Source organism: Saccopteryx leptura, chromosome 4 (genome assembly GCF_036850995.1).
Source record: "Saccopteryx leptura isolate mSacLep1 chromosome 4, mSacLep1_pri_phased_curated, whole genome shotgun sequence".
Taxonomy (NCBI): Eukaryota; Metazoa; Chordata; class Mammalia; order Chiroptera; family Emballonuridae; genus Saccopteryx; species Saccopteryx leptura.
Genome location: NC_089506.1, coordinates 51,332,219 through 51,359,160, shown reverse-complemented (window position 1 = coordinate 51,359,160; position 26,942 = coordinate 51,332,219). Strand labels below are relative to the sequence as shown.

Sequence of the window (26,942 nt, the reverse complement as noted above, 5' to 3'; positions counted from 1 at the left end):
TAATGCAAGCACCTACCATCTGCCCTCAGAGTATAACTGTCCTGTGTGTCATTTTACTGTTCCTGCCCACACATGCACTTTGAAGGTTAGTTACCTTTAATTTTATTAAGAATATAAAGTAAAGTTTAATTTCAGGAGAAAATGTGAAAATATATATATATTTATATGTATAGTTTTTTTATTTATTAAGAGTTATATATATATATTTGCCCTTTGCAAATGCTTATGATAATAGGCTACATTGCTTCCTCCCCCTTAACCTATCTCCCCCTTTATACTATCTAATTTATGTTAACAGAAAAAGATTCCTCCATGTATTTGGTGGTAATCGGCTTCAGTTTTGATGTCCAGCACCTGGTTCATAGAAAGCACCCAGTAAATGTTCGTTGAATTTATGGGTAAAGGTCCCTTCAGGTCATTACATATTGTATTTTGGCCATTTCCTCCCAAATCTCTGAGACTCCTTATCCTGCTAATTAGTTTAAGCATTTCAGCATCTAATGCAAGGCATGATAAAGAATAAAAAGTAAAACACTGTAAATATAGGGTACATACAAAAATGCTTTTTCAGCCTGGAGACCATGGATATGTTTGCATTATTTCTGTGACATTTTTACTATGGGCTACATGCACACATTGTCATATTTGAAGATCATCACTTCATTAACTCATTTTGTTTTGTATGCCTGTAAGTGTTGACAATTGATTCCAGTGCTAGAGATACAGGTACATAGGAAACTCACATGGCCCTTTCCTTCCCTGAGGTCCCAGGTGTAACTTCAGAGACAGCACAGCTGGTTCAGAGCAGAAACAAGACTTTATTTCAGGACTCCTAGTTCTTACTGAGTTTTGTTTTCTTCCTTTTGTTGTTGTGTTTAATTACCCCACATTGTCTTGTTTAATTACCCCACATGGTCTTGTTTGGAGCAAGAAGATAAATAGGATAAAGAAAGATACTTCTTTTTAAAGAAGATGGTAAATTATCAGCCTCTCATTACAGGGAATACTATCTAGTTTTCTCAAATTTTTTCTACAAGGGTTAATGGTCTTCAAACTAAATAATTAGACTTGGCTCTCCTTGCCAGAGGAGTGGAAGCCAGAGATAGGAGATAAGATACTAAGTAAAAATTTTTGTTCTCTTACGAATGTATCACCACAGTTAAGATTCTAGAACTGAGCTTTGGCCAGTTGGCTCAGTGGTAGAGTGTCGGCCTGGCATGTGGAAGTCCTGGGTTTGATTCCCAGTCAGGGCACACAGGAGAAGTGACCATCTGCTTCTCCACCCCTCCCTCCCCCTTTCTCTTTCTTTCTCTATCTCTCTCCCCTGCTCCCTCTCTCTTTCCTTCTTTCTCTTTCCCCCCTCCCACCGCTGCCATGGCTCTATTGGTTCGAGCAGAATTGGCCATGGGCATGGAGGATGTCTCCATGGCTTCGCCTCAGATGCTAAAAATATGACAAACAGTGGAGCAATGGCCCCAGATGGGCAGAGCATCTCCCCCTAGGGGGCTTGCAGGATGGATCCCAGTAGGTGCGCATATGGGAGTCTGCCTCTCTCTTAATAAAAAAATAAATAAAAATAAAAATATTCTAGAACTGACACTAACAGATGGTTTGAGAGAACTTAAGAAAGAATAATTAGCCTGACCAGGCAGTGGCACAGTGGATAGATCATCGGACTGGGATGCAGAAGACCCAGGTTCGAAACCCCGAGGTCACCAGCTTGAGTGCGGGGTTGCTGGCTTGAGCGTGGGATCATAGACTTGACCCCATGGTCTCTGCCTTGAGCCCAAGGTCTCTGGCTTGAGCAAGTGGTCACTTGCTCTGCTGTAGCCCCCCACCCCATCAAGGCACATGGCACATGTGAGAAAGCAATCAATAAACGAGAGATGCTTCTCATCTCTCTCCCCTCCTGCCTGTCTGTTCCTATCTGTCTCTCTGTCTCTCCCTGTCTCTATCACACACACACACATACACACAAAAGAAGGAATAATTAGCATTTCTGTAGTATTTTACAATATCCATAATACTTTGAATTGCATAGTGTAGTATCTGGCAATGACTAAACCCCTCCTTTATTACCAGTATTCATCACTGTTATCTTTCTTAATGTTAATATATCTTTCACAAATAAGGAACCTAAGGCTCAGAAAGGTCACATGATGTATTCAAGGGATCAGAGTTGGGTCTTATTTCTAGGTCCTCTAAATCCAAATCCAATTCTCCTTTCTGGTACATTTCATCTTGATTTTAGCCAGTGACTAAATTGTGGTTTGCCTTTGACTGTTAACACAGGGATAGACATTATCTATTCATTGTAGAGCTACCACGTAGTTTTCTGAGGTAGTGGAATGGGGAGATTGGGAGGGGGCTGTGTAAAAGCAGTTTTTTAAGATTATTATTATGAAGTGGCCAACAGAGTAGAAGGGTTGAGAAATTGGAGGTGGTACCAGTTAGGAATCTATTACATAGTTCAGATATGAATTCTTTTAGAAACGAAAAGGGTTTTGTAGTGAAAATGAAAATGAAGGTACAATCTGCCCATCTCCTGTAATCACTACTATACTAGACCTGTTGTTACAGCTTCACATCCCAACCTAATTACTGCTAGAGACTACTGAAGACTTTCCGCCTTCCATCCATTCTCCCTTACTCCCACCATGATTTTCTGTAACTGTTTCTAACTTCTTTTACTGCGGTGTTGACTTGAATCCTGTGAAAGTATCTGTAGCTTATCGTTCTCCTTGGCTGCTGCTGGGCACCAGAATCTGCCAATAATGGGAGTTATCAGCTTCTTATTGTGATTTGTTTTGTTTTGCCTTTTCCATCTGTCACCTGTTACTTCTCCTGGTTCAACTGAAAAAACCTTTTAAATAGACATCATCAATCAGTCTTTTGCCAGTTGAACCAACCAGTTACATGCATATATAATTGATGTCTTTTTCCCCTGAGCTGTTTATTATTAGAAGAAATGATAGTTCTGTTGGTCTGATAAACCTGAGCTTTCTAGAAAGCTGGTAGATTTTTCGTTCATGAGTTTTTTTTTTTTTTAACTTTTATTTGGTGCTGTTAGTGATTTGGAAATAAGCGCTATTTTAAGATCTTACTATTACAAGTAGAAAACTCTCCCAGGACAAATGTTCTTCTATTAATAATTTTAAGAATTCCTAAAAAGCTTTAGCTCTTCAGAGCTTGTATGTATCCTTAAACCTTCATCAAAAGTAGCTTTTAAAAAGTATTTGTTTTTGAACTTTGTGTACCAGATACCTATGAATTTTCATCCATAAATATTTTTGTCAAGAATTCTGAAAAGGTGTGTTGAGAAGATATAGTATATCCTTTAATTTAATCCAGCTATGAATTTGAGAACAGTTCAAATAACTCTCATAGCCTTGAACAATTGACTCAATTTTGTCTTTTTAAGTATAATAGGTGAATCTGTTTCTTAGTGCACAGGTTTCAGATTTTAACATTCACTAAAGATATGTCTGAACACCGTTGTCCCTTTGATGGATGAAAGCTATGTATTCTTTTGTGTGTGTATATGACAGAGAGAGGGACAGATAGGGACAGACAGACAGAAACGAAGAGAGATGAGAAGCATCAGTTCTTCGTTGTGGCGCCTTAGTTGTTCATTAACTGCTTTCTCATTTGTGCCTTGACTTGGGGGTTACAGCAGAGCAAGTGACCCTTTGTTCAATCCAGCGATTTTGGGCTCAAACCAGCGACCTTGGGTTTCAAGCCAGCGACATTTGGGCTCAAGCCAGCGACCATGGGGTCATGTCTGTGATCCTTCGCTCAAACCAGAGACCCCACGCTCAAGCTGGTGAGCCTGCACTTAAGCTGGCAATCTTGGGGTTTCAAACCTGGGTCCTCTATGTCCCAGTCCAATGCTCTATTTACTATTCTACTGCCTGGTCAGACAGAAGCTGTGTATTCTTTATACGTGTGTCTAAGCTTGAATATTTCCTGCTATTTAAATTATGTTAGAATCATACTTTGTTCACAAATATAAAAAAATGACGTTTTTGATTTCATGTCCGAACATACATTAAAATGCAGGTTGAAATTTAGTTATACATTAAAGTATCAAATATAGACTAACAACTGCTTTCCTTGTACCTTATTCTGCTGTCTTGGATATTTTGCTTTTAAAAAAATAAGGAATCTACTAAACAGTTTTTGTATTTGGTTTTTATATTTGGTTTCTAAATGACAAGGTTTTAGACTTCTAGTTAAGAACACTTCCTTACAAATAATACATTACTTGGGTGGATCATCTCCATTTCTAATAAAAAAAGCCAGTTTAATTATAGTCATTATATTTTTTCTTTTTACATTGATATTTGAAGTACTGTGTTATCTTGATATACCTGAACAAATTGTGTTCTGATGGATACAATTTATAGATCTGATAATGAAGAAAATGCTCAAAATTATTGTTTTATTTCTAATAACATACACTTTAAAATTAGTATTTATTACACTTTTAGTCATTAGCCTATTTTGAGTCTAAATTAGACAGCATAGAACTTAGACAGAAATTTAAAATTGGTTAGCATTATTTAGCTGAGTAATAAACTGACTGATCAACTTAATTATGCACTTTATGTGACTTAAACCCCATAACCAATATGCATGTTCACTCAGTTTTTCTTAAAGATTATTTTACTATTCCTATTTCAATGAGGAAATCATTTAGATAATAATCTCATTTATTGATTTCTTTTAAGTTTTTTATTATTATTATTTTTATTTTATTGAGGTACTGTCACACAACCAAATCCCAGATGAAGATGTAGGGCAGACATTTCAAGCAATACTGTGGGTTCCTCATGTTCCAGCCTTGACATTTCTGTGCTCAAAGATCAACACAGTTTAATTTTGTCTATTATTGAGCTTCTGGCTTCTGTCCTTCAACAGCTCTTTGTGAAGTTCATCTATGTTTCTTGTGGCAGTTGTTAATTCTTCATTGAGGTGAAGTCCCTTGTATGAATATATGTGGTTTCATTATTCTGTTGATGGGGCATATGGATAGTTTCTGGATGGGGGCTATTATATATAACTGTGACCATTCTAGTATGTATCTTTTGGTATACACACACAATTTCTCTTGGTGTATACCTAGGAGTAGAATTTTTGGGTCATAAATGCATAAGTTCAACATCAGTAAATACTGCCAAATGATTTGCCCAAGTAGTTGTACCAGAGGTTACTCTTGAACCAGAGTTTCAATTGTTTCACATCCTGGCCAACATTTGACATTGTTGGGCTTTTTCATTTTGGCGATCCTGACAACTTTCTGGTGTGTAATGATGTTGAGCACTTTTTCATATGTTTAATGACTATTTGAGTATCTTCTTTTAAGAAGATACCTAGTCAAGTATTTTGTCCATTAAAAAATAGTATTGTCCTTTTCTTTCATTTGTACAAATTCTTGTTATATTGTAACTAGAAGTCCTTTGTCAGATGCATATATTGCAGTTACCTTTTCCCAGTCTACAGCATGCCTTTTCACTTGCTTTAGTGTTTCTTTTAATGAGCGTAAATTCTTAATTTTAATGAAATGCAGTTCATTAATCTTTTTGTTTATAGTTATATTTGTGTGTGTGCCCTATCTAATATATACGTCTCTACTTCATGGTTATGAAAATCCAGCCTCCATATTTATTTCTGTAAGTTTTCTGATCTGATTTTCATTCTCTGATTCATCACTAATTAAATTGTATGAGTGATGAGTAGTCACATAAGATAGGGGACGTCTAGGGTGAGTTTTTGTTTGTTTGTGTTTGGGGGTTGTTGTTTTTTTGCATATGGATATCTAGTTGACCCAATTTAATAGACTATTTCCCCAGTAACTATTAGATGTATTTTTGTTGTATCAGACAAATCCATATGTTTGGTTTTTTTCTAGGCTTTCTATTCTGTTTCATTTTTCTGTTTTCTTATGTCTGACCACACTGTCTTATAGCATTGTAAGTCTTGATATCAGTATCTAATTCTCCAGCTTTGTTGATGTTATTCAGACGTTCTTTGGCTATTCTAGATCCTTTGTTTTTCCATAGAATCCTTTGATTTCCAAAATCCATACACACAAATTACCCAAAAAACAGCTGCTGTTTTGATTGGGATTGCATGGAATCCATAATCTTAAATCAGTTTTTAAAGAATTAATGTGTTAATAATATTGAATCTTTCAATCAGTGATGTAGTACATACATCCTTTCGTTAATTTAGGTCTTTAATTTCTCTAAGCACCATTTTTAAATTTTTATTGTAAAGGTCTTTACTATTTTTTATTAGATTTATGTCTGGTATTCAGTATTATTTGGCACTACTCTAAATTCTTTTAATGGATTTTCTAGTTGTTTCTAATTCTAATACAATTGATTTTAGTATATAGATTGACCTTATATTTACAGCTACTTTGCGTTTTAAAAGTTTGTAAATTATGACACGTTAGTTTGTGTTATCCTTATTTTATTTTATTTATTTATTTATTTTTTTTTTTTTTATTTATTTAGGCCTTTTTGCACTGGCTGGGAACTTAATTGAACTTAAAGGTTCTTTTTAATTCAGAGATTTCTTGTAGTATTTCTGATGTGAAGCATAACTATATAAATAATTACCTTTTTTGAGTTAAACTTTTTTTATTTTAAATCATTGTAGATTCACATTAATTGTAAGAAATAATCCAGTTTTCTCCAGTGGTAACACACTGCAAAAATATAGTACAACATCACAGAAAGAATATTGACACTGATAGCCAAAATACAAAACATTTCCTTCCCCACAGCAGCCCTCATGTTGTAATTCCCTGGAAATTCATCCAAGGTGTTGTGTGTATTAACAGTTCATTACTTTTTATTGTTAAGTAGTGTTCCTGTTATGGATCACCACGATTTAACTGTTCACTCATTGGAGGACATCTTGGTTGGTTCAATTTTTGTCTATCATGAGTAAAACTGCCCTAAATGTTTGTGTACAGGTTTTTGTGTGACTTACTGTCAGTCTTTATTTCCCCAAGTTAAATGCTCAGGGGTATAACACCTCTATCAATGGTAATTACATATTTAAATTTTTATAAAACTGCAAAACACTTTTTCTCAAGTGGCTGTTTCCTTTTTCATTCTACCATCAATGTATAAGTGATTCTCAGCATCCTCAGTAGCATTTTGGTGTTGTCACTTTTTCATTTCAGACATTCTAATACTTGTGATATCTCATTGTGGTTTTATTTTATACTTCTCTAATAGCTAATGATGTTGAACATCTTTCATGTACTTATTTGCCATCTGTATAAACTCCTCAGTGAAACACCTGTTCATGGCTTTTACCCATTTTGTATTTGGACTGTTTGCTATTACTATTGAGTTTTGAGGGTTTTAAAAATATATATACTTAGATACTAGTTCTTTGTTGGATATATGGTTTGAACTGAGTAGTAAGAATGATAAGAGGGGGCATCCTTGCCATACTTCTGGTCTTAAAGGGAATATATTCATGTCCTCACCATTAAATATAATGGCTGTAGAGTTGCAGATATGCTTTGTCAAGTTAAGGCAGTTCCCCCTACTCCTATTTTTCTGAAAGTTTTTGTTATAAATATATTGAGTTTTATCAAATGCTTTTTCTGTATTGGTTGATAAGAGTATTCGAGTTTCCCTCTTTAGCCTAGAATGTGGTAGATTACATAGTTTATTTTTAAATATTGAACCAGCCTTGCATTCCTGCAATAAAGCCCACCAGGTCATGGTGTATAATTGTTTTTTATATATTGCTGAAATGTATTTGCTTAAAGTTTTCATGAGAGATATTGGTTTATAGTTTCCTTTTTTGTACTCTGGTTTTGCTATCAGGGCAATACTCTCTTTTAAATGAATTCACATGTGTTCTGTCTACTATTTTCTGGAAAATATTGGGTAAAATTGGTGTTAATTATTTAAATGCTTAGTAGAATTATCTAGTGAAATCATTCGAGCCTGGAGATTTCCGTTTCAGAAAGATTTTTTCATTTTGGGCCTGGTGACTTCAGTTTTTAAAGAGCTATTTCAATTATCTGTTTCTTATGAGGTAATTTGTGATAGTTTATACTTTTCAAGGAATTGATTGATTAACCTTTAATTGCCCTTTGGTATATTGGGTAGCATTAACCTTTTCCCTAGCCGAAGCCAAGACTATGACTTCTTTTACCAGTTTATTCTCCCCGTCCCTTCTGTTCTGCCCCCTGAAACACTATCTTTATTTTTCTTTAATTGGAAAGCTTGGCCTGAAGAGAACACAATGCTGAAAAGGTCGTATAGAGAAATATAACACAGTAGTTACTTTTTCCTTCCTAGGAGGGCCCTAAAACTGAGGGATGCTGGGTGGAGGTTTTTATTTATTTATATTGTCCCTCCTATCAAGAATTATTTGAGGCTTCTTAGAGATTGATATATTTTTCTAAGACTTAAAGACTTGATTAAAGTAACAATTTAGAAAGATCTTTCTAAAAGTATGTTTTCAGTGTTGAGTATTCACAAACTTTTAGAAATGTCCAAGTTTATGGTAAAAGTTGAAGGCTGAAATCTCATTCTCTTTCTATTAGGACTAATTTTTAGAATATGTGGAAAGACTTTTAACAAGGTAAAATTAGACTGGCAAATGATTTTTATCTTACATAGTAAAAGAACAGTTTGTATCTGGAAACAACATACATCTTTAAAAAGACTCCCAGATAATCAGTAAAGGATAGGTGGAAATCCAGAAATAACACTAAGGTAAACGTGAGTGAATTAACTTGAGAAGGGTATTTGAAAAATTAGACTTTTATAGGAAAAGGAAGTAGCAACTTCTACAGGGAAAAAAATCATTTTGTAAGTTTTAACCTAAGAGATTATTTTTAATGTTTACTAAGAATTTCATGATATACTAAAGGTTACCTTATAATAAATAATTATTTTGATAACCAAGATTATTTTAAGATCATAGTGCAATGTATTAGAATCAGGGTAATAGGAGGCATATGGTAGTTCTCCTTGGGGTTTTATGTTCTTAGTCTTGCAATAAAATTATACTTGTAAAAATAATAAAGTAGTTTATGAATGGATCATTACTTATTTTGTCAAAGCCACTACCCACTCTGTTTCCTTCAACCAGTCCATTAGTATGTCTTTTTGGTGCTTCCTCCAAAATGTATTTTAAATCTTATTTATCTCTATTATCATTGCCTTCATCCCACTACAACAGTGGTAGTCAACCTGGTTCCTACTGCCCACCACCCACTAGTGGGTGTTCCAGCTTTCATGGTGGGCGGTAGCGGAGCAACCAAAGTATAAATAAAAATATAGATTTAACTATAGTAAGTTGTTTTATAAAGATTTATTCTGCCAAACAGCGAAAATCCGACATAAAGTACTTGGTAAGTAATTATTATTATATGCTTTAACTTGCTGTAACTCTGCTTTATAAATTTTATAAAGTAAAGTTCTCTACTTTATAAATAACCATTACTGTGAAACCAGTGGGCGGTTAGAAAATTTTACTACTAACAGAGATACAAAAGTGGGTGGTAGGTATAAAAAGGTTAACTACCCCTGCACTACAAGCCATCTTTGCCTGTTGCCTAGAATACTGCAGTCTCTTTACTGCTTTCCTGCTTCTGTTGTGCCCCTAAATCCATTTTCTGTATGTTAGCCACACTGGTCTAACATAGATGCCATGTAACTTTACTGTTGAAAGGCCTTCAGTGGCTTTCTTCTGTTCTTAGAACAGCAGCCATAGATTCTTCTTCTGTCATTCCTCATGCTTTTCTTCCTCCTTGTTCTTTATGTTCTAGCCATGATGGACTTATTTTTGTTCCTTGAATAAGCCTAGCACTTTCCTAATGCCTTTCACATTTTCTTTTCCTTACATCTAGAATATTTCATTCCTAGTTTTTTCTCATGGCTGACTCAATTCTCAACCTTTAAGTTTCTGCTTAGATTTCATTTCCCTAGGTGCCTTTTTTGATCACCTCATATAATACTGGCCTGCCCAAGTTGTTGTATATTCATCAATATTTACTTTCTTTGTAACATCTATCACAATCTTTAGTTATATGTTTGTGTATTGTTTCCCCAAATATGAATATAGTCTCTAACACCTTATTTGTCTTATGTCTCCATTTCCTAACATAATGCCTACTACTCAAAAATAAATTAATAAAAAACCTATGAACCCCTAATTTTTAATGATATAAACTATGAATAAGAATTTAGACAAATGAGCTTTCTATGAAAGCAAGGGAAGACTTTAAAAGAGATGAAATTAGAATTAAGCTTTGAATATTAGTCAGAATTTGATTAGTGGGGACCACTACAGTTAGAAGACCATCATGAACAAGTAGACCATTTAAAAGAGAAGATTTTCTTTGGAAAGTTGTAGAAGGATAATGTTGAATTAGATATGAGTAACAAGAGCTTGGATAGCTGAAGAGGCTAAACAGAAGGGTTTAGATATGATCTGGTCAGGAGTAGAGAGTTATTGTTAGCCTCTGAGTAGGGGAGCATAGGTGACATCATATAAGGAAATTGTTTTAATGAATCAGGGCATTTCATCTAAGTTTCTATTTTAGGAGCATAATGTGTATAGGGTCTGTAGTGATTTCCCTATTTCATTATGATAGTTACTTTGTGTCATTTTTTTCTTGGTCAATCTGGCTAGAGGGCCCTGGCCAGGTAGCTCAATAGGTAAGAACATTGTTCTGATAAACCAAGGTTTCAGGTTTGATCCCTGACCATGGCATATACAAGAATCAACCAATGACTGCATAGATAAGTGGAACAACAAGTCAATGTTTCTTTCTTTTTCTCTTTTTCTCCCCCCTTCTCCTCTCTCTCTAAAAATCAATAAATTTAAAAAACCTCTGGCTAGAGATTTATCAATTTTATTGATCTTTTCAGACAACTTTTTAGTTTTATTGATTTTCTTTATTTTTCTCTTTTCAATTTATTTGATTTCTGCTCTTTATTATTTCCTCATTTTTCTGTGCCTTTTCTAGTTTGTTAAGGAAGATTATTGATTCGAGACTTTTCTTAAATATAAAGCTTTAATGCTGTAACTTTTCTCAGTACACTGCTTTAACTGCATCCCATAAATTTTGATGTTTTATTTTCATTTTCATTCAAGTAAATGTTTTTAATTTTCCTTGTAATATCTTATTTGACCCATGGATTAAATAGAAGTATGTAGTGTAATTCCCAAAGATTTGGAGATTTTCCAAATATCTTTCTGTTACTAATTACTAGCTTAATTTCATTATGATCTAGAAGTATGTTTTATATCATTTCAGTTCTTATACATTTGTTACAGTTTTTATTTTTAGCCAATAATGTGGTCTATTTTAATGAATGTTCCAGGTGCTTTTGTAGGGTGGAATATTCTATAGTTGTTAATTAGATAAAGTTGGTTGGTAGCCTTCTATACTGCCACATGGTTCTCACAATTGGGGTCACCTTTCTGGCAAAGTGGGCAGAGAAAAAAAATACAAGGAGTAAAAATGGGGATTTGTCCCATCCTCTTTGGACTTTAAGGGACCCTTTCCCCAGCTTCTCTAGCTAGAAAGCTGGCACTGTCCACCCCACTGGCTGTAGTAGGAACCTACTCTAGCTGTGATCATGAAAACAAAAGAAAAGAGAAAGGATTCTTGCCCTCTCTCTCCTTTCCTTCCCTCTCACTTCTTCTCTCTCTCCAGCACACAGGGACCCCTTTAATCTGACCACCGGGACCACTTATAAAAATAGAATGTCTCCCTGAGTTTTGGCTGTATATACACCAGAGGGTAGCCACGCTCAGCTCAATGCCACAAGAAAAAAGGGAAAAGCCAGGAAACACACCATTCTATACATCTTTTCTGCAGCTGTTGACTCTCTTCCCCAATATACTTGCTTTTCTTTAATTTTCAGAGTTCTTCCAGAGTTGTGTGGTTTTTTTGTATTTTGTTTGAGTTTTCATTTGCAATCAGTGAAAGATAAAGGCTTTAGTGAACTTAACCATCTTGGCTATGCTACAGGTTCTCAAGTGTCATTTTTTTTTTAAAGACTTTTCTTTAGAGTAATTTTAGGTTCACGGCAAAATTGAGAGAAAGACTTTTTCAAATAGGTTTTCAATTTCTTGCTCTCTCTCCTTCTAGCACCCCCATGATGTGAATACTGGTACCCTTGAAGTTGTTCCAGAGGCTCCTTACACTATCCTTGTTTGGGGGATTTTTTTTTTCTTTTTGCTATTCTGATTGGATGTTTTTTGTTTCTTTATACTGTATTCCAAATCACTGATTTGATTCTTGGCTTCATCTACTCTACTGTTGATTCCCTGTAAGTTATTCTTCATTTCAGTTACTGTATTCTTAATTCCTTACTGGTTCTTTTTTATGCTGTTGAGGTTCTAAGTTCATCGAGCATCATTATAACCAGTGTTTTGAACTCTACATCTAATAGATTGCTTGTCTCCATTTTGTTTAGTTCTTTTTCTGAAGTGTTGTTCTGTTTTTTCATTTTGGACATGTTCCTTTGTCTCCTCATTTTGACAACCTCCCTGTGTTTGTTTCTCTGTATTGGGTAGAGTTGCTATGTCTCCCAGGTTGGTAGAGTGGCCTGATGTAGGCAGTATTCTGTAGGGTCCAGAGGCACAGCCACTGTATTCTGAAACCAAGAGAAAGTCAGAGCAAAAGACTATGGTTTTCTTTTATTATGCAAGCTAAATTACCAGAAATGTCATTTAAGATGAAATATTTAGTCACTTTGAAACAAGGCAATTTAGAGGAAGAGGCCAGCCTTATTTAGTTCATGTTTGACTTGCCAGAAGTATTGATGTTTCGTGATAGCATGTTGCGGTAGAAACCTTCAATTTCTGGTCAGAAATAGTTTTTTCTGCAGAACTTTCATAATACTTTATTGAAAGATTAAAAATATCAATCCCAAGGGTGGGGAAACAGGAACTCTTAACTTAAACACAGTAGGTTTTAGTATGATTTTTGGGATGTCTATTGAGACTGTGTCTGTGTGTGCGTGTGCATGCATTCATGCACACAGCAATCTAATGAACTAACCTAGGAAGTGAGATTTTTCTGGTTCAAAGGGTATGCCAGACACACACGCACACACACACACAAACACACACATACAAACACACACACACACACCCCTTTGAGACACAAATCACACTCCTAGGTGTCGTTAATCAGATTATTATTAATGTTAGTGATAAAATGAGGGGATAGGAACCCTTCATATGCATTAATGGGGGAGGAATAGGTAAATTATACAGTTACAGCATCAATTCCATAAATGGAATACTACTTAGCCATTAATATAATGTGTATCATATATTGAAATGGGAAGCTCCATGATAGTAAATGAAAATTGAAATTACTAAATAAATTCAGTATATTTTAATTGATTATTTTTTGAGAGAGTAAGAGAGAGAAAAATCAATGTATTGTTCCACTTATTTATGCATTTATATAAATATGTTGATTCTCCTATGTGTTCTGACCAGAAATCAAGCCCACAACCTTGACTTATCAGAACAGTGCCCTAACCAACTGAGCTACCCAGTCAGGGCAGTATATTTTTTATAAAAATTTATATTTTATGTTTATATAGATATGTATAGGAAAATATTCTGGAGGGATATACACCAAAATAGTCATAGTGGTTATTCTCAGGAAGGTGAGAGAAGAATGTTTGTTCATTTCCCTCTCTACCTATTTATTTCCAGAGACTTTTTAAAAATTACTAAGTATTACTTATTTAATTTGAGCAAGGAGAAGAAGACCTATTTTAATTTTGAAGAAAAGAAAGGATTTCTATATTCTGGTAAAAGCACTAGAACCTATGAGAACAAAGGGCAAGATGTTACAGATTATACCTCATTCATTAGGTAAAAGCAAACTTTTTAACACTAACATTTAACAGAACTGACGGAAAGGACAAATGGGTTGCCTGAGATAGGAGTATTACATCACTAAAGGTGTTCAAATATAACCATTTGGTAAGGTTGTCACAGAAGTGATTGAAGCCTCAACTGGAAATCAAGTTGACATTTTGCCTTGAGACTCTCTTGGTGCATGAGTATTTTTTAACAATGGGTGGAAGGTTGAACAAGAAGACCTGTAAAAATCTTTTTGGTTCTCATTTCTGAATTCAAAGAGAGTTGTATTTTGGCCCTGGCTGGCTGGTTCAGTGGATAAAGCATTGTCTTGGCATGACGAGGTTGCAGGTTCAATTCCTGGTCAGGGTACGTATCAGAAGCAATGAGTGAGTACACAACTAAGTGAAACAACAAGTAAATGCTAATTTCTCTCTTTCTGTCTCTCAAATTAATGGAAAAAATTTTTAAAAAGAATTATATTTCAAGTTACTTATGAAAAAGTAAGATAAACAGGATGATAAAATTTATGTGAAGAATAGCCTTTCAATGTTACAATACAACACACTCAAATGGAAGTTGAAAGTAGTGGTATCCATCTACAACTTATCAGTGGTGAATAAATGAAAAGAAGGACTTGATTCTGGACTTGCCACACTATAAAACCATGAGCTATATACATACAATATTGTTTGGGGTCACAAAGTAATAGATGAGGCCAGTGATTCCTAAACCCTGCTGAATTTCACAGTTAGTCTTTAGAGCTTACAGATACAGAGATGTATTTTTAACAGGCTCTTGGGTTCTGATCCCATAAGTTCAGCTTCAGTAGCTCTGGAGTGGGGCCTGGACATCAGTATTTTTATAATTCTCAAATTATTTTGATAATCAGCCAAGTTTAGATATACCCAAAATAAAGTATAAATGCACTCATAGGTGACACACATACACATATCAGGACAGTTACAAAAAAAGGAGAAAACATAAGGTCTGTTGATGAACACATCAAATGCTTTTAACTATTCATATTTTCAAAGCTGCCTCCATTAGAAGTTCATCGACATTCTACAGCTAAGTGATTCTCAAGCCAGCATTACTGATGTTTCATTCACTGCATTACACAAAGCTGCTTAAAAGAACTGGTTTTATTTGTTTATACATTATGTAATTATGATCATGAATACAAAAAACAACATGAAAATTCATGTTAATAAAACTATAAACAGCAGTCACTGTATGGCTCTGGTCCTGCTCTTAAAGGAAATAAAGATTGCACTCAAGTTGATGAGAAACCAGCTGATGTTTAAGAGGTGGACAAGGTGGTATCTTGCTCAGGGTCAGGTTAACAATAATACATAAATTGAATATTTTTAGAATTTTGCATCTTCCACTTTATTCCCAAATGATATTTAGAAAAGGGAAAAAATAAAGACAACTCGCAAAACTTTCATAAATACAGAACATGAAATGAAAGTAAGTGCCATCACCACTAACCAAGTGTCTTCTTAAACACTATAGTTGGCCCTGTCATCATCTGTCTTCGAGGCTACCACTGCTACCCAGATTTCTAAGTTCTCGTTAGCCTCAAATGAGCAAGTTTCCCACACTGCAAGATTTTGGCTACAGAGGTTACAGGATGTTATCCAGCGGACAGGCTATTTGCTCTTTCTTAAACCACCATGCCCACTGCCACTGCTTTCACATTGTCTAGTACATCTTGCCTGAACTACTCTTCCCACAGGTTCTTGCCTGGCAGACTCTCTTACTCTTTTCACATCTTTGCTCTCATGCCACCTTCCCAGCCTACCCTGATCATACCATTTTAAATTGAACCTGTGCCCATAGGCCCCTTGCTGATCTCTTGTTTTCTTTTCTTTTTCCCATTGCACTTAACACTTTGCAGTAAACCTATAATTTACTGTTTATTGGGAGGGTAGATATCTTTGTTTCATTTATTGAAATATTGTCAGTGCCTAGAATAGTATCTAGCACATAGTAGGCTCTTACCAAATAACTATGTGTTAAGTAGATTAATAAATATATGATACGTGATTGTTTATTACTATTTATGCAGCAACAGGCAGTTTTCAATAGTGCCTTCAGTATTCACATAGTTAAAACCACCCCACATTTTTGTGTCTGAACAGTGTTGTCAGTGAAATGGAACTGCCTAAGTCCTGAATGCTTTCTGCCTGTGAGTCAGCATGTTGGCAGTAACTGCTTTGTTTGTAGAGTTGAGAATCTTTGCTGCTTGGTGTCTTGGCCCCACGGAATCTGATGAGGTTCTCGCCTACTTTTTCGCCTTCCTCCTGCTGTGCCCTTCCATCTCGCCTGTAAGGATTAGCCTGTTGGATGTCCTTAGAGCAGTGCTGAGCTCTGGGCATTTACCTGGTGAAGGGTATGTGTTGATTACGGGAGTGACCCACTATGTCTGTTCTGATGTTTAACTTCAGAGTTTAAGAACATATTAGATATTCTGTAGTCCAATTCATTTTATAGTTTAAGAAACAAGAAATTAAGTTAATTTTCTAAATTCACAGAACTAGCCAGAGGCAGTTCTGCAACGAGAGTACTTGGGCTGGCTGTTTTATGTTTTCTTTCTTCTGTCCCTTTTATTTTTATTATTTTAAATTGTTTTCCTTTTTTAATTGAATTTATTGAGGTGACATGGTTAATAAAATCATACAGGTTTCAAGTGTACAACTTTGTAACACATCATCTGCACACGGCATCATTCGCTCCCCCACCAAAGTCAAGTCTCTTTCTACTACCATGTGTCCCCCCCCACCTCCTTTGCCCTCTTCCACCCCCCCAGCCCCTTTGCCCTCTCCCACCCCCCACCCCCTTTGCCCTCTTCCACCCCCCCACCCCCTTTGCCCTCTTCCACCCCCCCAACCCCTTTGCCCTCTTCCACCCCCCACCCCCTTTGCCCTCTTCCACCCCCCCACCCCCTTTGCCCTCTTCCACCCCCCACCCCCTTTGCCCTCTTCCACCCCCCCACCCCCTTTGCCCTCTTCCACCCCCCCAGCCCCTTTGCCCTCTTCCACCCCCCACCCCCTTTGCCCTCTTCCACCCCCCCACCCCCTTTGCCCTCTTCCACCCCCCACCCCCTTTGCCCTCTTCCACCCCCCCAGCCCCTTTGCCCTCTTCCACCCCCCCCACCTCCTTTGCCCTCTTCCACCCCCCACCCCCTTTGCCCTCTTCCACCCCCCACCCCCTTTGCCCTCTTCCACCCCCCACCCCCTTTGCCCTCTTCCACCCCCCACCCCCTTTGCCCTCTTCCACCCCCCCACCTCCTTTGCCCTCTCCCACCCCCCACCCCCTTTGCCCTCTTCCACCCCCCACCCCCTTTGTCCTCTTCCACCACCCCCACCCCCTTTGCCCTCTTCCACCCCCCCACCTCCTTTGCCCTCTTCCACCCCCCACCCCCTTTGCCCTCTTCCACCCCCCCACCCCCTTTGTCCTCTTCCACCCCCCCCACCCCCTTTGCCCTCTGGCAATAACCATGCCGTTGTCTATCTGTTTTTTTACTTATATAGTTGTTTTTACTTCATCTCTTTACCTTTTTCACCTAGCTCTCCAACCCCTCTCCCCTCTGACACCTGTTAGTCTCTTCTCTGTGTCTATGAGTTTGTTTCTATTTTGTTTGTTTATTTTGTTTGTTAGATTCCACATATGAGTGAAATCATATGGTACCTGTCTTTCTCTGCCTGGTTTATTTTACTTAGCATAATAATCTCCAGGTCCATCCATGCTATAACAAAAGATACAATTTTCTTTTCTTTTTTTTTTTTTTTTTTTTGAGACAGAGAGAGAGGGACAGATAAGGACAGACAGACGGGAACGAGAGAGATGAGAAACATCAATTCTTTGTTGCAGCTCCTTTAGTTGTTCATTGACTGCTTTCTCATATGTGCCTTGACTGGGGGGCTACAACAGAGCAAGTGACCCCTTGCTCAATCCAGTGACCTTGGGCTCAAGACAGTGATCATCAATTCATGTCTAGGATCCTACGCTCAAGCCAGTGACCCCATGCTCAAGCTGCTGAGCCTGCACTCAAGCTGGATGACCTGCACTCAAGACTGCGACCTCGGTGTTTCAAACGTGGGTCTTCGTGTCCCAGTCTGACATTCTATCCACTGTGCCACTACAAGATCACTTTTCTCAAAAATACTTTTGTCCCCTGGCTGGTTGGCTCAGTGGTAGAGCGTCGGCCTGGCGTGCAGGGGACCCGGGTTCGATTCCCGGCCAGGGCACATAGAAGAAGCGCCCATTTGCTTCTCCACCCCCACCCCTCCTTCCTCTCTGTCTCTCTCTTCCCCTCCCGCAGCCAAGGCTCCATTGGAGCAAAGATGGCCCGGGCGCTGGGGATGGCTCCTTGGCCTCTGCCCCAGGCACTAGAGTGGCTCTGGTCGCGGCAGAGCGGTGCCCCGGAGGGGCGGAGCATCGCCCCTGGTGGGCGTGCCGGGTGGATCCCAGTCGGGCGCATGCCGGAGTCTGTCTGACTGTCTCTCCCCGTTTCCAGCTTCAGAAAAATACAAAAACAAAAACAAAAAACACTTTTGTCAACACAACACTTCGCATCTTCCCGTCTCCTCACTCATCTTCCTTAAGGAGCGTCCAGGTCTCTCCAAATCTTACCTCCACATTTAGGACCTATTCCATCATCCCAACCCAAAGCCTCCCTAGATTCCCTTCCCCACAGGTATCCCTGTTTGGAAAAGGAAGTTCTCAATAATGTGATACTCGGCTCGGGACTAGAGAATGGATAGGCTGACGACAGGTGGCTGCTTTATTCCTTTTGACTCCATCTATTTTGCCTGTTTGTGCCTGTACCACACCACACCCTGACTTGGTTTGCTCCTCCTTAGGAGCTCCCCTCCCTGATCAGTTTCTCCTGCTTCTTGTCTTACTGAAGCTGTGGTCTCTACAGAAGAGGAAGGAACACCATCCTACATTTATCTAATACTTCACATTTTCCTGCGTCATCTCCTTTAACCTTTTCAGCAACCTTTTGTGTTAAGGGGAAACCGATATTCTTATTCCCTTTTTACTGACAAGGAAGTGAAATAGAGATCTTGCTTCGGCTTGCAGCCTCTCAGTGGCTGGACTGAAAACTGAGCTTCCATATCCTAGTTTATATCTTTCCTACTGTTTCCCATTTTAGTGTTAACAGACAGAGACAAAAATGTATCGCTGACTGGTATTCTAAAAGTACATAATATCATTTCTTCCTGAAGATCTTATTCAGTCTTTTAAAGTTTTCCGAAGATATGAATCTGAATTTCTCTAGCATCTTGAGCATCTTGGTTTTAGAAAAGACCACTGAGTTTGGTTGGTGTATAATGGACAGGTTCTCTGATTTTGACTAAATTGCCATCTTTGTTTAACAATTATTAAATGCAAACCTATGTTTGCAGTGTTTTCTTGCCCTTTTGAGTGTCTTCGTAAAATTTATTTAGATTCTTGGTTGAAACACAGGTTTGAAATTCATTTTTAACTTAGTTAAATTCAACCAATACATTTTACTAAATTGTCTTTTTTTAAATTTCTTGATGTTAGAGAGTGATTTGTTATTTCACTTATTTATGCACTCATTGGTTGATTCCCGTATCGACAATGAAACACGGTAAGGCCAAGGATAGAAGAGGCGACAGGAGAGATTAGGCAGGGCTGCTTTGGCTATCTAGAAACAATCCAGTTATGTGCCCTGATTGGGGATTGAACCTGCAATCTTGTACTGGGATGAGGCTCTAACCAACTGAGCTTTCTAGCCAGAGTCTGAATTGTATTAATGTTTACTTCACTGCCAAACAAAGTATATTTTTCTCATAAGAGAAATGAAATGGAGTTGTATATCTTTGCAAATAAAACAGATTCGAACTGATATCATCCTGACACGACTGGCAGTGTTAGCTCCCTGCAAAGCTGCTCTGTTAGCAGGTCAAGAGGGCTTGTGTACAAAGCAGCTGATGTATAGGGTTTGTAATGCAGCTTCATTCTCATTGCCATTTGTCCACCCAGAGTCCAAGGAGTACACACAACTGATTGTGTGTAGGAGTCCTAGAAAATGTGTAAAACCCTTGTGTCGTATGTTCAGAACATCTGTGTGAGCTAAGGCCAGAGAGCATAGATACAGTTTATACACAGTAAATGTATGTGATGTTCTTTGATTGGAGTTGTCCAAATCTATTTTCTGCAAGATGATAATATCCAAATTTTAGATTTTACTTTGGATGTTGTTCTCCCCACTCATTTTTAAATTATTTTTATATTTCAGAGTGCTACATAGCACATTGCCTTGACTATACCCTCAGGTTGAAACCACTCTCGATTTGATCTAGAGCCAAAGGAAGAAATAGACTCTGTTGGGAATACAGTTTGCTTTACATGGTAGGGCATGTGGAGAGAACCATCTTGAAAGTATGATGAAATTGTAAAGTATTATTGCTAATATTAACTACCTGCCAATTTTTCCTGAATGATAAGAATTCTGCATAACTCCTGCCTCAGTAAAGTCTTGACTATGTAGTAGTTTTTTCTTCTAACAGATTAGTTATGTCCAGTCACATTTATCACTTATGTGTAATTTTGCAGTTTACTTTTTTTTTTTTTTTTTGTATTTCTTCGAAGTTAGAAGTGGGGAAGTAGACAGATTCCTGCATGCACCCTTCCAGGATACACCCGGCATGCCCACCAGGGGGCGATGCTCTGCCCCTCTGGGGCGTTGCTCCTTTGCGGCTGGAGCCATTCTAGCACCTGAGGCAGAGGCCATAGAGCCATCCTCAGTGCCCGGGCCAACTTTGCTCCAATGGAGCCTTGGCTGTGGGAGGGGAAGATAGAGACCGAGAGGAAGGACATGGGGAAGGGTGGAGAAGCAGATGGGCACTTCTCCTATGTGCACTGACCAGGAATCAAACCCAGGGCTTCCACACGCTGGGCCAATGCTCTACCGCTGAGCCAACTGGCCAAGACCTACTTCTCTTATTAATTGGAGATGCATTCTGCTTAGGGGAAAGTACTCATGCATACACACACATACACAATTGATTTGTACTAAAAATCACAAAATGCTTGTAAAATGATGTTTAAAGTAAAATTGATAGCCTTATGAAAATATATTATCAACATTTCTTAGAACCAACGTAAGTAAGAATAGTAAATAAATCTGCAGAGTAGCACCATGTATTTTTTAAACAGTGAGTAACCACTGTGGAATCATCTTTAGATTCCAAAGATATTTTCCATCTTTTTGCTTTGTTCTTTTCATATCATTTGTTATCTTTATTAGTTTAGCTTTTACCAAACACATTCATTCAGAGACACCTTATCTGAGTCCAGTTTGGCTGCTGTAACAAAAATATCATAGACTAGGTTACTTAAACAGCAGAAATTTATTTCTCACGGTTCTGGAGGCTGGAAAGCCCAAGACCGAAGCTCTGGTAGATTCAGTATGTGATAAGGGCCCACTTCCCTAGTTCATAGACTGCTGTCTTGTCCCTGTATCCTTACCTGGCTGTGGAGGCAAGGGTGTTTTTTACAAAGGCACTAACACCATTCATGAGGGCTCTACCCTCGTGACCTCATGACTCCCAAAGGCCTGACCTAAATATGACTATATAGGGAATGAAGTTTCATCATTTGAATATGTTGGTGGACAGAAACATTTCATCTTTAGCACACCTATTCTAGTTTTGAAGGAAAAAAAGAGATAACATCAAATAAAGCTAATGATCAAACTGCTTAATCCTTGTCAGAGATGCTTAATCCTTGAAAAGAACCGTGATTATCTTTCAACGGGCTAATGTCTAGCAGTGTTAAGGGATGCAGTGTGGCTTCATTTGATAATTTCCATCCTAATGATTTCTATCAGCTTTTTTTCTTATTTAGGAACTATTAGAACATGATCAATTTTGTATATTATAGATCATAGTAAAATGCTGACAATTATAAATGGCTTACTCAGTAGGGCAGTTACCGCATCAACTGAAATTTTGAGTAAGCATCTCTTATAATGAAAAAAGTTTAAATTAATCTATCTAAGAGGATTTATTCTGAGAATAATTTTTCAAGTATATCTGGAAAGGTAAATTGATTTCTTTTTTTTTTTGAGAGTACAGTTATTAAAGCTGGGGACAATGAAACACGGTAAGGTCAAGGATAGAAGAGGCGGCAGGAGAGCCGAGGCAGGGCTGCTTTGGCTGTCTAGAAACATCCCAGTTAAGAAGTAAGCCGCGGCCCTGGCCGGCTGGCTCAGTGGTAGAGCATCGGCCTGGCGTGCAGAAGTCCCAGGTTCGATTCCCGGCCAGGGCACACAGGAGAAGCGCCCATTTGCTTCTCCACCCCCCCCCTCCTTCCTCTCTGTCTCTCTCTTCCCCTTCCGCAGCCAAGGCTCCATTGGAGCAAAAATGGCCCGGGCCCTGGGGATGGCTCCTTGGCCTCTCTGGTCGCGGCAGAGCAACGCCCAGGAGGGGCAGAGCATCGCCCCCTGGTGGGCAGAGCATCGCCCCTAGTGGGCGTGCCGGGTGGATCCCGGTCGGGTGCATGCGGGAGTCTGTCTGACTGTCTCTCCCCATTTCCAGCTTCAGAAAAATACAAAAAAAAAAAAAGAAAGAAAGAAAGAAAGAAAGAAAGAAGTAAGCCGCAACGGGGCCGCTTTGAGTCACTAGAAAATCAGAAAAGAGGGGTCTTGGAGACAGGTTCAGGGGAGGGAGTTAGCCCAGGACGAGCTGCCCATTGCTTGCCTAGTGGCAAGTCTCCTGGGGACTCTGGAGGGTCGGAGATGCACGTCTGAGAGGAAGAAAGGTGTGGGCATACTCCCGGGGGGACAGCATTCCTTAAAGAATGTATAATCGAGTAATTAAAAACATCATTTTGAAAAACCCATTTTTCGATCTACTATGGGAGCAGCTTCTAAATGCCCTCAGGTAGATGTCAAGCCAATGGGGCAAATATTTTTCCATGAAGCTAAAGAGAATATTTGTAGTAGAATATAGTGAAAAAAGAGAAAATACATTTTACCTGTTGAACTTTGTGCTAACTTCTACAATATGTGTGTTTTGTTTATTCTCTCATAGGTATGAGAAAGTGCCAGTCATCTTGGTTGGGAACAAAGTGGACCTGGAAAGTGAAAGAGAAGTGTCATCCATTGAAGGCAGAGCCCTTGCTGAAGAGTGGGGCTGCCCCTTCATGGAGACTTCTGCTAAAAGTAAAACGATGGTGGACGAACTCTTTGCAGAAATTGTGAGGCAAATGAACTACGCGGCACAGCCTGACAAAGATGACCCATGCTGTTCTGCATGTAACATACAATAGCGTTCAAAAATGGTTTTCCCGGCCAGGATTTGCCCAACATCATAGACGATACAAACCTCATCTGCTCAACCGCAGAGTTTGCAGGATGTCTGGTGTGAATCTACAGTGAAATAGCAGCCCTTCTTCAGAAATCAGCAGTGATTGCCCGTGATATCTCTGAATAACATTTGGGTTCAGCAACTCTGGTTTTCACCATTGTCCACAGTCTCTTATACGCTCCTGCAACTTTGAGGCATAGCCAGTCTATCTACACGGTGATCTTGGAAAACTATGTGGCATTGTCGCTGAGTGGACCGAAGCAACTGTTGTATAATTTAAAATAATCATGTGAGAGAAATCAGAAGAATTCCTATGACCACTACAATTAAAATATTTTATCTTCTTTAAAATAATGAGTAAAGGAGAAATATTTTCCTATGAGAGTGCTGAATTGCAGGAATGGAGGTAGTGCTTCTAACCAGTGTATTCCACCAAGTAAGGTGACAGCTGCCCTGCCAACAGCATCACAGGGATTCTCTGCTCAGCTGACACATTTGTTTTTCAAAATTGATGCTTCATTGTAGATGTTATCCTAACTTGTAACAGAACTAACTCCTGCATCAATCCTTGATAGAGCAAAAGTCAAAACAGGTTGTGTAAAAATGCAATCTGGTTTAAGAATGTGTAAAATCACCTGCTTTGCCACAGAAAATGGAGGCTGTGACAAGGGTTTGATCTGAATTAAAACCCAAAACCCACCTCTGTTAACCAAGCAGGTATGGTCTATTGTATTACTGAACAAGAAGGAAGCAACTGTGATGCAAAGAGGTTGCCCAGCCTTACTAACAGGAAACGTCTAGAAGTAGATTAACTAGTCCCATCATGTAAGGAAAATGAAGCCATGTTGCGTCCACATGTTCCCATGTGCAGAAACCTCACAGGACAGTACAAATATCTTGTATTTTTACATTGGTAAACAGCAGATTCCTTCTTGCCTTTAAGGGCTATGGTTTTGGTATGATTCTTGGTTAACATGCTTTCAAAATCAAGTTTGCTGTAGCAGAGCTTTATTGCAGGCATTTAAAAAGGTTGAATAATTATGGGAAATAATTTGGGCTTAAAAATAGAACAAATTATAGAGTGGAAGGGAAGGGACAAAAAAATCTTTTCTCTTTAATTTTTCTGGAGAATTATATAAAGATTTTCATATAACAATTTTTCCCTGATTACTGAAGTGGCAAATAAAGCTAGAGAATACTTTGTTTTGAAAAGGTGCTCAAGCTCTAACTTTTCTGGTTTTCATAGTTGTGAAGTATTTACCGTTTGTATGACTAATGGCACAGGAAAAACCTACGCATAAGTTTTACAATCTGGTGTAGAAGGGTTTGTAACTAACTTCAGAGTTATAAATGCCGAAGAGAGTACCTTGAGCTGATTCTCTGGAAATAAATTTGGCCTTCAGAACTGCAATATCACGGAGCCTGTGATCTGCATACTGCCCCACATTTTGCTGATTTCACACTCTTGTGCAAGTAACCTCTGGTCTTATGTGTGTAAGTGGGAGAATAGTGTATGTTTGTGTATGCATGTATGTTTATTGTTCCTAAGGATTTGGCACAAGTCAGAGATAATTGCCTATACTGAGAATCCATGCTGCAGAATATAGTGTATCAAAAATACCTTTTTTAAAATATTACTTGTGTTTATTATATATCATTGAAATCATTGGTAGCCCCCCAAGTGTTTAATAAACTGGCATTAAGCTTAAAGAATAGGAAAAATGGTGGATAGTAACTTCTCATAGATGAGAAAACAGATAGATGGGTAAAACCAGGCCATGGTTGTCAAAAGTCTTTGAATTGTGAACATTTGCATTCTTCAGTATAGGTCTTTTATAAACCCCGATGATGAAGCACCTTGTTTATAGGACAAAACGTTTTAACTGGTTTTATTGAAACAAATTTCACTGTGTAAAAGTTGATTTGACTCAGCATGTAGAGAAATCAAAGATTAAGGATTATGATTTATATACTGAAATGGAAATATTTGTTAGAAAATTGGCTAAGTTTTGAAGCCTCTAACTTCTCAGAATGATTCTGGTTTTTTCCACATTTAATAGTAATTTATGACCACTAATTACATTCTAGAAACATCTGTGAAGATTTTACAGTTTTACATAATGGATTGCTATGCAGACAAGAAAAAAACTTTAATAATAATATGACGGGTGTGGTAAAATATAAGGTGGAAAAACTAAAAATTGAGGTTTTAGTTAGAAGTGTTTGTGTCAGACAATAGGTGGGCTTTTACTGTAGAGATGATAATAATAACTGACTTGGTTACATGATCACAGTGTTTCCTACATATTTAGTGACAAAGCATCAAAGACATCCAGAAACGGGGAAACCCTTGTGTGCTTTTACTGTTGGTATTTCATCTGGTATGAGTATAACTCAGCTTGAATGAATGTGTTTGTTGAGATGTTAATAAAAAGCTTAAGAACAGGAAGGTTAAATTTGTTGGCACATGAAATAATAGTGGCTACAGAAAAGAGGTGATGACCTTGTGTCACTATTATTTTATGCCCTGATCAGACTAGCAACTAGGTAAGTGGAAGTTTTTCTAACATGCCTTAAATATTATGGTTTGATCCAAAGACCCACTTTTTTTTTTTTTTTTTTAGCAATTACGATAAGGTTTTTTGTTTTGTCTCATTTTTATATAGAGGTGGCATTTGTAAAAGCTTTTTTTCTTTTTACGTTGCAACTTCTTTTGGTTCTTGTAAGCTGTGGTAGCGATGGTAACTGATGCTTTTTATTTTTCAACTTACACAAAACAAGCCAGCATCTGGTCAAAAGTATTACATAAAATCTTAAACTATTGAAAGGTGCTTTGATGGTTTTCTCCTTTGCTTTGTAGAATTAGGACTGAACTTCACACTCTAATCACTGCAGTTGCCATCGCTTGTCTGTGGTAAAACTACTGATACTGTATTTGCTTTTCTATATAAAAAATGTTGCCTAAGAATGTCTGCTATTTGTTTTCAAGAGTTGTCCAGTGGGAATGTGTCTTTTTATATGTGAATATGAAAGTGCTTATTTTGTTTGTTTTTGTTTTTTAGTTTTTTGTTCTTCTCAGTAGTTTTGTGTTAGCACTGGGTAAGCTTTAATTGTCTCCTTAGCCAATCAAGTGGTAAAGACTAGGGGGTTTTGGGGTGGTTTTTTTTAATTAACATGTCATTGTGCATCTATTAAACCTTGATCAGGGTTTCAAGAATGACTGCAGTGGGTTTTGAAAACAGACTTTTCATTATTGATTTGGGGTTTCCCAGAGATAAATATAGTTCACAGTTAATTGTTGAGCTCTAATACAACTGACCATTTAAAATTGAAAAACAGTTTATTGTTTTGTAACAATGTCAGTTGTTAAACCTTGACATTTCAATTAAAACATGAATTGTAGTAATAACAATGTAAATTCAGCAGTTGTATTTGGAGTTAAATTATTTTAACAAATAAATTTATTTAATGAAATTTCTTCTGGATTTTATTTGGTTTTGTACATGTTCGTGATTGAAATACAGTTAATATAATACAAAAACAACTAGGAATTACCACCAAATGAATTTAATGCTTTATACGGAAGTATTCAAGCTGAATAAAATTGAGAAATGATCATATAAAAATGGAGGTTGCTTGACCTGTGGTGGTGCAGTGGAAAAAACGTCATCGACATGGAACGCTGAGGTAGCTGGTTTGAAACCC

General features: G+C 37.8%; 1 protein-coding gene across 1 annotated transcript in view; it reads left to right on the top strand.

Annotated features, from left to right (window-relative positions):
* RAP2A (RAP2A, member of RAS oncogene family) overlaps nt 1-26,711 on the top strand; it is a 43,963-nt gene extending 17,252 nt beyond the window's left edge. Inside the window, exon 2 of the mRNA XM_066380662.1 lies at nt 22,962-26,711. Coding sequence (XP_066236759.1) covers nt 22,962-23,199 — 238 coding nt within the window. The 3' untranslated portion in view covers nt 23,200-26,711. The remainder of the gene's footprint in view (nt 1-22,961) is intronic.
* The last annotated feature ends 231 nt before the right edge of the window (nt 26,712-26,942 follow it).